We start from the raw sequence: 11,926 nt of genomic DNA, 5'->3' as shown, positions 1-11,926 counted from the left end.
GGCCTCGGAGAAAAGGGTAGGCCGCAGAAGCAGCGCCCCAGGACGAGCACGTCCGCGCCCCGGCTCGCCCCCCGCTGAGAGAGAGCGAAAAGGCGGGAAGCGGCGGCGCGCGCGCGCAGGGCGGGGCGGCAGTAACGGCCGGCGGGACGCCGCTGCACGTTTACTGCGTTGCGGGGGGCAAGGCTCGGCGCCGCCTAGTGCAGGTCCCAGATCTCGCAGAGCAAGGAGGTCAGCCGGGGGTCCTTGGTCCGCCACGTTACCAGCACCTCCGCGTGGGTGTGGTTTAGAGTGCGCAGTTCCGTGAGGCGCCCGATGAGGCGAGCGAAGTGCTGTGGGTCCTCGGGGTGGTGGATCTTCGAGTACTTGTAGAGGATGCCCAAGAGCGGCTCCTGCAGCTCCTCCACGTGCCGCTTGTTCCTCAGCAGCGGGCGGTCTGCGGGAGCGCGGCGGGAGAGCGCGGTTAGGGGGAGCGCGCGGCGCAGCTCCGCCTGAGGGAGCGGCGGCCCGCGGCGCGGGGAGTTAAAATGAGTTAAAAGCACGCTAGTAAGTAACAGCAACTCATCTCATGGTTTTACCTGAAAAAAACACAGTTGTTGCCACAAGCAGGGCATATTCCGTCTCCGTCACTTTAAGTTCTCCCATGCTTCTGTAGAAGTAAAACAGCGCAGTAATAAACTCCTCGGTTATACCTTGGAAATGAAATAAAATTATCAGAATATTATTTCAGTACAGAAGCAGACAATGCCATTATGAGTCATCTTTGTCCTAATCTTTTAAAGTTCCAGGCTGTCCCATCACATGAAAGGGTTAATAAGCTTTATGAAAACAATTTTTATTCCTAATGTAGTTGTGCTGTGCAGCTCTTGATATAGCTCAAGACTTCTTTATCCTAGGATATAAGCAAAGGCAAAAGCTGCCTCCTCCATCCATGAAGAAACAGTGCCTGAGTGGTGGCAGACCAGCTCCGAGTGGAGGGGAGGAGAGGGGGCACAGGCTGCACCAACAGCATCGCTTAGCATGGTGGAGAGCATGGTCAGCAAAGTCACAGATTTCCAAATATTTTGTTTCAGAGGCCTCCATTACCTGTGGTAGTAGTGGAAGTTGGGCTATCTTCATTGTGAGACATTTCCATGGAATAAATGGCATTCTTTTCAAGGTTTTGAATGTGGCAACATGTCACATGATCAGAAAATCTTCCATGACCTGCAGCAAGAAGGATGACAGTTCGCAGCTAAACATCATGCTACTTTAAACATTTGGCTGCATCTGCTTTGCAGGTATGTACCTGAAATTGTGTATATTTTTCTCAGTCCCATGCAGAGGGACCAGATAAATTGGAAAGAGTTCTTTTTGGCATCCAGCAGCAAGTTTATTTGTTGCATTATTGTTAGTCAAAATAATCTCTCGTGTCAAATTTAGCATGATATATGTCATTAATATAGTTAATATTATCCATCTACCCCATAATTTGTTGTGCAAACACTCAAAATTGTTGCTCTTTGTTAGCAACTAGTGTGAGGAAAACAGAGATCCAATTAATTTTTACTTCTTAGGGCGCTCTGTGGAAAAAATGCATATGGAAGGTATGTAGACATCACTGGTATTACTGTTAGTAAAACATTGCTATGTTTGAGTAGGCAATTACTTGAGATTCGGTGAATAAAAATGAATGGAAGTTGTTTCAAAATGGCTGAACTACTGGTGTTAATACAAAGCTTATTAGTCAAACTTACTTTCACTTGTTGATGATTGGCATTCACTGATTCTTTGGTTATATATCTGGGCTGAATGCAAAAACATTGCTTCAACTGTTGACCCTTTTAGCAGCGCAATTTGATCTTCACTAGCTAAACTTCCAAATCCTGCAGAGAAAGATGTTGTTAAGACTTGAAGCTGTGGCTGCCTTTATGCCCCTAACATGAGTTGATAAAATGATATTTTAATAAATATCTTTAATGGAAAGGAGGAGATGTATTTAAAAGACCTGTGTACCAAAGAGTAGACTCTTGGGGTCTTTCTTGCTACTTTGCAGACCAGACAAAAAGGTTTTGTGCTGTTGGCAGTGTCCAGTGTTAGAAGATTCAGAGGAAGATTAAAAAAGACAAATTTAGGAATAAGCAAGACTTTATCAAAAATTTCTTCCTAACATGCCATTGTTACCTGATATATGTCATGTGGCCTAATGCCTTATAAATTTGTTATATTGCTCAGTGAATATGGATATTCTCCTTATCCATTGATATCTGATCTTTTTTTAATTGTGTTCATCTTTTGACTAACGCATTATCTGCATTTATAATTCAAGAGCAAAGGAACTTAATCCTGTTCTTAATCCTGATCAAAGCAGAGCATGAAACACAACTTTAAGAAAACAAACAACTCATCCATCCTCTCAGACCTGTTCCATAGTAGTGCTACCACTGATACTAAATAAATTACATCAAATGCCTGCTTTAAACATGTCAATTGACTTTTGTCAGTGAGTTTTACAACTTAAAGTAATGAACAAATTATCAACCTCCCCATCAAATGTTATTTCATCAACATTATATTAAAATGCAGTGGATTTAATTGCATGCTCCCTTGTGCTTGTATTATAGGAAAATATGAGTTAGGATCATCTGGTACATCCCTCCTGTGCTGCCTTTTCTTTGAAGGTACATCTATTTTATCTTTGATGACTATAATAAATTGCAAACTGAATTGGATTTCAGAGTATGTGTTAAAATAATAATTTGCTCAGGATAGTATTTTGAAGTAGATATAATTTTCAGAAAATGTCTCTATTCCGTGTCAGACATGGAAAAGAAATCTAATTATAGAAAAACTTTGGAGACAGTCCAAATTTGTCCTCATGAAAGAGAATGTAGGGAACTACTGGCAAATGGTAATCCTGATCATTAGTGTTTGAAGATGAGGTAATCAGTTGAATAAGAATTTTCTTAAAGCTTATATTTTTCTCAGGTGCATGCCACCAATATGGTATCTGCCTCTTAAAATAATGTGTCAGACTTAGAGTAACATTTTCCAAAAGAAGGAACTTACCTGGGAGTCTTTTTGTGAAATCCACTAACACTTGTACATGAACAACTGCTGTCTCAGAGAGACGCAGAAAACTTTCCTCTGGACTTGCAGTTTCTTGTAGCTGCATGAAAGAGTGTTTAGACTTTTGATATAACCAAATATAGTGTTTAGGATAATAATAAGTCAGTAATGCAGGTTGATTGTTCTGTATACATACAAACTTCTTTGCTTCCTCAAGGGGAATTGTGTATTTTTGATGTGCTGCTACAATGTGGTCAAGGAGTTGATGTTCTCCTGGAGTGAGTTCCATTTTCTCTGGGATCTGTTAAAAAAATAAATCAATCAAATGACAATGCGTTAAGGCAAAAATAAATGATAAAAAGAGATATTTCAAACAGAAAAACATCCCACTTTTCCAGGTCTTGTTGTAGATGATACGTGCTTACTATTCAGTCCCTCATCTTCTAGTTTTATGTTGCAAAGGAAACTGCTCTTCTGTTTGAAATTTTTCCTGAGTCGCTTTGACTTGCACTGTACTTCAGTCAGCAAACCTGTGAGGCATAGAAGTGTGTATCAATGCATATATTTTCAAATTAATTACCATGTGAAATGATCACTTATATTATTATAGATAACGTGTGTCTGGCATTGCAGGAGCTGTAACCTGTAAGGAACTCTGTTTCCTAGAGAATATGGCAAAACACTATTCATTAGGTGAATTTGTGTTCAGTATCCATCAAAGGCCTGAGTGTCTGCAGTCTTCTCATGTTATTTTGCTTGTGGCTCTGTGACATGCAAGCATGAGAATTGTTCATGAAAAAATATTAGGCAAAAAAAAAAAAATTTTTTTTCAAACATGAAAGTGCGTCTGATATGCTTATGGCTGTTCTGTCAAGGTTCAGGATATTTAGCTGCCTCTTGGTAGTAATTTTTTGTGTGTGTGTGTATGTATGTGTAAGCTCTTTGAACAGCAGTCTTCATAACTTCAGTAGATACTTTCCAAATACTGATGGTTTCTGCAGAGGGCGATGCTGCAGATCCTACGGACCTATGGACTCCAAAGTTAAATTTTCCTACAGCAAAATGAAATTTAGACCAATACCCTTTAGCTCTAATGAGGAGAAGGGATAGTTTTTGAGAAAGAATTTGTCAGAGTTGATTATAAAAGTAGCCAGCAGAGAAGGAGCACTTACATTCTGCTAGCATTCCCACAGCTTTACACTTCTTCAAGCGACATTCCTGACACTTTCTTCGCATGTACATGTCCATTTCACAGTGACCACCATTCTTGCATCGATACACTGCATTTTTAGTAATGCTACGTCGAAAGAAGCCTACAGACAAGAATCAGGTTATGACTGAAGAGATCTAAGGACCTTTATCTCATAATGATCTAAAGAACTAAGGTTTAGGGTTTTTTTTACAATTAAAGCATCACCTTGATTTTAAATTTGGTCTTTAACAGCACAATAATAATGACTTGTTAGTACTTTCTAACTAATATTAATCGCTGTTTTCCTTACCTGATCAAGACAACTCCTGTTTAGGAAGCTAAAAGTATAGGTAGTAAATAATTGTTTATTTTTATTTAAATTTAATAGCAAGTAAAACTAATAACACTGAAGTAACTCTGTAATAACTGTTATGAGAAAATCAGAACCTGCTTAAACAGACACCATTCTAGTGAATAACTGATACCAAAATCAGTTGCATGAAATGCTTGTGTTAAATATATACTGTGAAAATATTTCTTCAAAAGATGTTATAAAAATGTGAATCTGGAGTCAGCCTCTTATAGAAAGAGTTCCTTAAATAATGTACAAACCTCTGTAGAAATGTCAACTTAAAAATTAATGAAATCTGTTCCTTTAAAATCACAGGTGTGAAATCTTACCATATTATGTTGAGCACTGTGGGGCAACATTCCTGGGTAAGATACAGATAAACTTATTCTCCTCTTACCTTTACAACCTTCACAGGTAAGTGCATTGTAGTGATAACCTGAGGCCTTGTCACCACACACAACACACAGTTCTTCCTGTCCCTTCATTCGCAAGGAAGAATGGTTTAATCTTGGCCTTTTTAGTCCTTGATATCCACTGTCATCAATGTGGGAAGCCATGAAAGGGGGCTTGTTTAGTTCACAGTTGCTGATTATATACTGCCCATCGCTGTATTGAGAGTCCAGGCTATATGTACTGTATTGGGATTGTGAAGGTTGTGACTGTAGTACTGGAGGAGGAAACTGAACTGTGGAATACTGGCAGTAAGGAGTGGTCTGAAAATCTGTGTCTTGCAGCTGATAATTGATGTGCTCTGGTAAAACATCTAGATAAAAAAGAAATTGAGATTAAATAAAAAACCTGGAGAATATCTTGATGTCAGCTACTTGAAGTTTTTTTTACATTTTATAGATTAAATATTTAAGCATAAATATTAGAGGAACACATTTTCAATGACTCATTCTTTTTAAATGTACTGCCTGTAATGTTCTTAAGTAAAATCTTAGGTGTAGTAAAAATGGCTTGGTAACAGTTTGGGCAATATCATGTGGGTGCCACTCGATTCTTGTTAGTAATTAATTGAATATCATGTGTCAACTGAGTATATAGTTACCTTCAGATTTATACTTTCATGTTGTTTTTATTTTGTTTTCCTCATTACAGAAGAATATTTTTCCCGTAAGTAAGTGAATTTGTTAATGAATGAAATGTTTGTTACTGATACATATTTTAGGCATAATATTATAAAATAAACATCAAGAATCTGAGAAAGATGTTTCAGAAATTCTGGAGTGGTAATATTTCCTGTGGTATGAGTCTCAAAGTCAGTATCCAGTAGAGTAAAAATCAAAGGCCTGTTTTATTTAATATTTTTCCACATGTCATCCTATATAGTTATGAAATTTGATTTTTAGCAACATGTTTGTACAGAATTTTGAAGAGAGTTTCTTCCTGCTTTTCTGGTTACAGTATTTTCATTTGATTCAACCACCTTGTCAAATTTACACAGTTATACTGAAGAAAGCTCATGCAGCATGTATCCTGTTCAATTTTGTGCTTATTCAAATCTCTGTAAAAATAAATTGGAGGGTTTTTTAAAGCAGACTGAAGGTCCTTCTGTTTCTACTAGACAATAGGTCTTGCTTTTACTCATCCAAAATTAGATTACTGATTGCAATTATAGTTTTGTAAGCTATAGAGTAATAACCATCATCTCTTTATAATGTGTCTGGAATACAGTAATAAAACCCGTAGCTTCTTCATGCAAGTCAAATATATTTGAACATATTTGAAATATGGGCTTGGTAGTCAAATGTGTGGCTTTCTAAGAGCTTTGTAAAGATAAATTAAAATGAAGAAAAGAATGGTAATTCCCACAGACATTCATTTTACTATACTGATTTTTCTTAGTATTAAAATTCTGCTTTACTCACCATAATACTGTATGGGCTCAGCAAGACAATACCCATCAGGTACTGTGACAAATGTATTTGCCATATTCTGCTCCAAATTGCACTGTTTCATCCACTTTGGCGTACAATAGACTTTTGAGAAGGAAACCTAGAGAAATGGAAATGTAAGAGAAACATCACTTGAGAAAGAATGGCTGGGTAGGATTAGCTAAGGAGCTGAAAACAGGAAATTCCAGGATATGAAACTATTTGCATATCATAAGAAAATCAGAGGTGATGTAAAGTCACACAACACTTGCAATGAGTTTGCAAAATGTTGGCTTGTACTAATAGTAAGAATTGGGTATAGAGTCCATTTATACATCTTCAAGGTGTATTTAGAACTCTTCAGCTACTGAATTTAGTACTGTATTTAGAACTCTTCAGCTACTGATTTTACACAGAACAATTTGGGGAAATTAGCCTAACCATTGGTGAATTCTCACCGTGAAGAAATTAAAAGGAGCTTCCCTGGATAGAAAAAACTTGCTTGCAGAATGAGTTAGGGCATCTGCAGAAATGTGAAATTTGTGGACTTTGTTTCTTCACAAAGATTGGCTTTCAGTAACTTTGCTTCATTCACTTTTTATCCAGATTTGGAGCATGTAAATATAGGACAATAGCCTGGAAAAGCCAACATCGCTCTTCCTCCCCGTGCAAATGCTCTTTTATGCACTAAGACCTGGCTTTGCCCCACTTAGGCACTGTCTAATTTAGATTGGGTTCCACATTTAAAAGCCCATATGCCTTCAAGAGTTGAGAGTCTCCTCTGAAGGGCCAAAAAATCAAATCTCATGTAGGATGTATTGCCTTCTAGTGTTGCTTTTCTCTGTCCTTTGATTGTTGAAGGAACCTAGGCTCCTGTTTGGATGCTTTGACTGTCTGTAGTTAGCCCTACATTCACTATAACAAAGTGTACTAAGAACTTTCAGTGACACAGTTGGTGCAGAATAGCTATTGTACTTTGATTTCAAAACTATCTTATTGTTCAGTAACTTTCCTTTGTAGAGAGGTTCTAAAAAAAGTGTGTTCTAAAAATTCTTAAAAGAGAGGTTTAAAAAAAGAAAAAAAGAATATCTGTATGGAGACTAGTGTGAGCTGGTTTTGAGTTTGTATATATATGTACAGGCAAGCTCTAGTATTACTTCAGCAACTGAGCGATACTGGAGTAGCCGCTACAGTGTTAAGTAGGAAGTGCTTTTTCCTTGGCCCTTCTTTTTCCTCTGCACTGTGGAATGTAGGTGAGAGCCTCACTGGTTAAAAGTATGTTGTATCTGATGTCTGCAGAGTAAACACTCTGCAAGACACTTTGCCAGTGAACCGTTTATAGGCTTTTCTTGAGCAGATAGGAAGGACAAGAAAGATGAAAAAGGCAAATAAATATTTGGAAGAAATAGCAAATCTAAGTCTTGTGTATACCACAGGACTATGTATCTCTGCCTCTTGCAGAATTAACTATTTGGGTTTAAATATCTTTGAAAGACTCACATATTAGGCTTTGTGCAATACCTGTGCCTAACTATTACAGCTGAGAAAATGAATGTATCATTTCAGGGAGTCTGAACTGAAGTCATATCTTGAAATATACATGTCCTTCCCCCCAGATTGGACATATCTTTGGAACTGAATACTTTCCCTTTGTGTTGCCAGCAGAAGGTGAAAAGATGCAGTGGGACTGGAATGCTGCTTTTATGTTATCTCTGCTAGTAAATATTTGGTTGAAACAGAAATGACTCACTGAATCATGAGGTCCTTATCAGCAAGATCAATTTGGCCTGGGCAAAGTCTACATTTTTTTTTCATCAAAAATGTGTATTTGCTGAAGAAGTGTGTTTCTGGATTCCAGTAGTTTCTTTAAATAATAATAATAATAATAGAAAAGATTAGAACATAAAATTAAAAATCAGAAGATAAAATAAAATTACACTGATCCAGTCTATCTCACATGTAAATTAGGAGTATGAAACGTGTATTACCAAATGGAAGGTGTTGCAGTTCATTAGACATCCTAAAGCTTTGAATCAGACTTTAAGTAGGCAAAGTTTTCACTACTTACTTGATTGTATGAGAATGGATATGAGGATTTGGCCCCTCTTACTGATTCTTACACTAATAGAAGTTATCAATGTAACTCCAGAATTTCCAGCTGAGAATGGGACTTTGCAAATTGAAGCTCTTCAATTAAGAGAATGCCGTAACAATATTAGTATTAAATCCCATGTTTATTTGAGGAATGCTATACTTTCTTGAAATGAGACTTAATTGTCAGAATGCCTGTGCGTAAATGTTAATAGTTGCGTTTCCTAACATTTGAGAATTGTTCTGATATGAAATTGCATTAGGCTTGTTAAGACAAAATTATGGAAAACAGAGTAAGATAATCTAAGGAAGGAACTTAATTCTCTAGGACAGGAAAGTTTTATGATTTGTAAAACTGATTACAGTAATCACGTGTTACAATCTGTGGCCTTTTGAAATATTCTGTTCTTTGTATTTGAGTCAGTCAGCAGGACAGAAGACTCCTCCAAATTTTAGGAGTCAATGAACTTTTGCAATGCTATATGTGCTGATCTCCCAAGAGTTCAGTAGCCATCCCTAATCTCTCACACCTCACTAGGAGTGAACCATGACTTCAAGGACATGTCTTCAGCCCACATATACATTCATTAACCCTTTGCCATGCAACGAAGTAAATTCTGCATGCGCACAAAGCTTAGCTACAGACTCTGAAGTTGGTGGAATACTTGACAGAATGCAACACACATGTCCAATATGTAATTTGCAAAACAATAACTTGGACAAATTTGAAATCAGACTGGGGGAAGAGCTTTGGGTGTTTTCACAGAATCATAGAGTGGTTGAGGTTGGAAGGGACCTCTGGAGATCATCTAGTCCACCCCCCCTGCTCAAGCAGGGTCACCTAGAGCATGGTCAATGACAGCTATGCCGTTCCCAAACCATAATATTTTATATCCATTTTTCTCCTTTCTGGGTATTCAAAATATAGCCGTACTTTTTTATATGTGCATGCTTTAGAAAGAAAACAAAAAAGGAATATCTTCCCAGAGATGATGTATAAAGGTCTTTAACCTAAAAAGTGGGAATAATTTAAAACAAAAGAAGCTGAGATCTTTAGTAACCTGTTTTGTAGAATCACAAGCATTAACACAGTTAGGATGAAACTCTTAGTCCTTTGTGAGGCAAACTGACTTGGGAGTAAATTTCATCTGCATAAAGATACATGCTGTATCCTGGTTTACCTTCTTCCCAGTTACTTCTGAGGAGCTGTTCTTGCTGGGTATTTTCACATGTGAAATCTTGATCATTTGGAAAACTTTATTTTAAAAGTCTCTGCAACCTGAGAGAGTCTTTTTTTTTTTTCCAAAGGAAGATGTGACTTAGAGTCTAAGTTGCTTAAGCAGTTTTGACAAAGTTGTTCTTTTACAGGTTAGTTTTGTCAGTGATCAGTCTTCTCAACAAATAACATTCAGTATAAAGTGAAATATATGTTATTCAGGGGTTTGGTTATCCATCTAATATAGAAATTCAGCAACATTCAGTTATTAGTCCTAATGGAAAGACTTTTCAATTCATCAAAGATGGAAACTGTTAAAAAAAAAAGCAGTTAATTGATGAAAGTAAGACGTGACCACAGAACAGTTAGTCATTTAACAGAATGTACATATTCAGGCTAGAATACATATAGTGAATCTGATTATTGTTATTTATGGCATAAGCTGTTTTTTATAATTTTTATTGCCATAAAATACTATATCATAAAGTAAAATATCATCAGCTTGTATTATCAAATTTATTACAATGCAAAGTATATTTCTTGTAGAAGATTCTCCAGGGAGCTCTTTAAGATGTCTGCATTGACAGTACTTTAACTGCTATCATAAATATTTTGACAGTTGTGTCATTGGGAATTTTTTTGTTTAAAGGGAATGTTAGGAACTCATGCTGAAGGTCTTCAACATTTATTTAACATACCTTGTAGCAAGCATAATGAACAAGCAGTGGCACTAGGCAGTACATTTCTATAACAGTGTTAAACGGGGTTCTTTTTTTTTCTTCTGGAAAGCATAGCTTAATTTTTTTAATATCTTTTTCAAAGGTATATTTTATATATATTGTAAAATAAGAGGTTAGGGGTTCTTTGTAACTTACAGTTTTCCTGGTACCTTGGGGAAGGAAGCAAATAACTAAGCTAAAGTTGGTTTACTTCACTCTGTTTGTCAGATGCAGGTAAGTCTTAGTAATAAATCCCATCCTGAATGTGATCCAGGGCTCTTCAGTTTCAAAATATTTCACAAAATATGAATGAAATGGTACTATTTGGTGCTGAAATTTGGTGTTTCCACCTTACTTTCTGAAAAGAGAATTACATCCCTTCGTCCTCCAAAATAATTGTGCACCACAGAGCAGAATATGTAGTTACAGTACTGATGGAACAAATTCTTGGCAGCTAGGATGCCTAATTTTAAAATGTCTGTTTTCTATTTTAATTTAATCAGCCATTTCAAAAGCAAACAAAAAAACAACGCCTCAGATATTTTCACATGGCAAATTGGTTTATGGCTAGAATAACACTTTGCAATCCCAAAGCATTCAGAGCAGTGAATGAAATACTTACGCTAGTTCCAGAGAGAGTCTCTTCTTCCCAGAGCAAGTCTGTTGGGATGTAGCAGTGATTCCAGCTCTGAGTCCAGCTGGAGCAAACCGGGCCTTTTCCCTATTTATCAGTTTCTTTGCATACGCTAGGCTCCAGACACTCTGCAGAGCAATGCTACAGGCTCTGAGACACGAACTTCCCACACAGCCTTTCCTGGGGTCGAAGCAAGGGCAGCTGCAAGTCCACATAAATCAAATAATAACTGGGTCATCAGGGACAGAGGCCATGGGGACCCTCACGTCACTGTTTCCCAGAGTTCTCCCAGTCCGATTACTAAATATTTTGCTTTCTTGGTAGAATCTGAAATTCTCCCATTTAGATTGCTTAACACCGACATATCTGAATGTTAACAGATAATGTTGATTGTCTGGTCAGAGAAATTGGCGCAGTAGTATTAGTTTGATATATCTACAGTAAATGATAATTGAGTTTGGGAACATTTGGTTAGGCCAGTATCTCCAAACACAAAACACTTATCTCGTTCTGTATATTCTAACTCTGACATACCTGTGCTAATGCAGCATGCCCACGATTAATCTGTACCTCCAGAACAGACAGTGACTTGTTAGCAACTTTTGTTGCCATTAATTTTGTAAAATTTAGTTCTTATAAAAACTAAGAAGTTCTTTCATTATGAACATATTTTTGTAAATTAGTCATTGCGACTTGTGATTTTCATCACTTCCTAGATAATGAGATGTGATTTTTTGGTGAAGGCATTTTCTAGTTAAGCATCATGTCATTACGCTTGCTGCCTAACATGATGCATAGAA

At 37.2% G+C, this 11,926-nt stretch overlaps 1 protein-coding gene across 1 annotated transcript; it reads right to left on the bottom strand.

Annotated features, from left to right (window-relative positions):
- Positions 1-189: 189 nt before the first annotated feature.
- On the bottom strand, positions 190-11,133 carry LOC106485253 (bile acid receptor-like). Its single transcript, XM_013943569.2, has 11 exons — positions 11,115-11,133; positions 6,461-6,587; positions 4,987-5,352; positions 4,218-4,358; positions 3,436-3,575; positions 3,242-3,346; positions 3,046-3,145; positions 1,734-1,862; positions 1,084-1,203; positions 576-689; positions 190-433 (listed from the first exon to the last, which is right to left on the bottom strand). Exons 2-11 carry the CDS (start codon positions 6,549-6,551, stop codon positions 195-197), a joined length of 1,545 nt encoding a protein of 514 aa, XP_013799023.1. The 5' UTR covers positions 6,552-6,587; positions 11,115-11,133; the 3' UTR covers positions 190-194.
- Between the last annotated feature and the right edge of the window lie 793 nt (positions 11,134-11,926).

Source organism: Apteryx mantelli, chromosome 25, assembly GCF_036417845.1.
Source record: "Apteryx mantelli isolate bAptMan1 chromosome 25, bAptMan1.hap1, whole genome shotgun sequence".
NCBI lineage: Eukaryota > Metazoa > Chordata > Aves > Apterygiformes > Apterygidae > Apteryx > Apteryx mantelli.
Note: the sequence above shows the minus strand (reverse complement) of the source record. Positions and strands in the feature narration are given on the sequence as shown.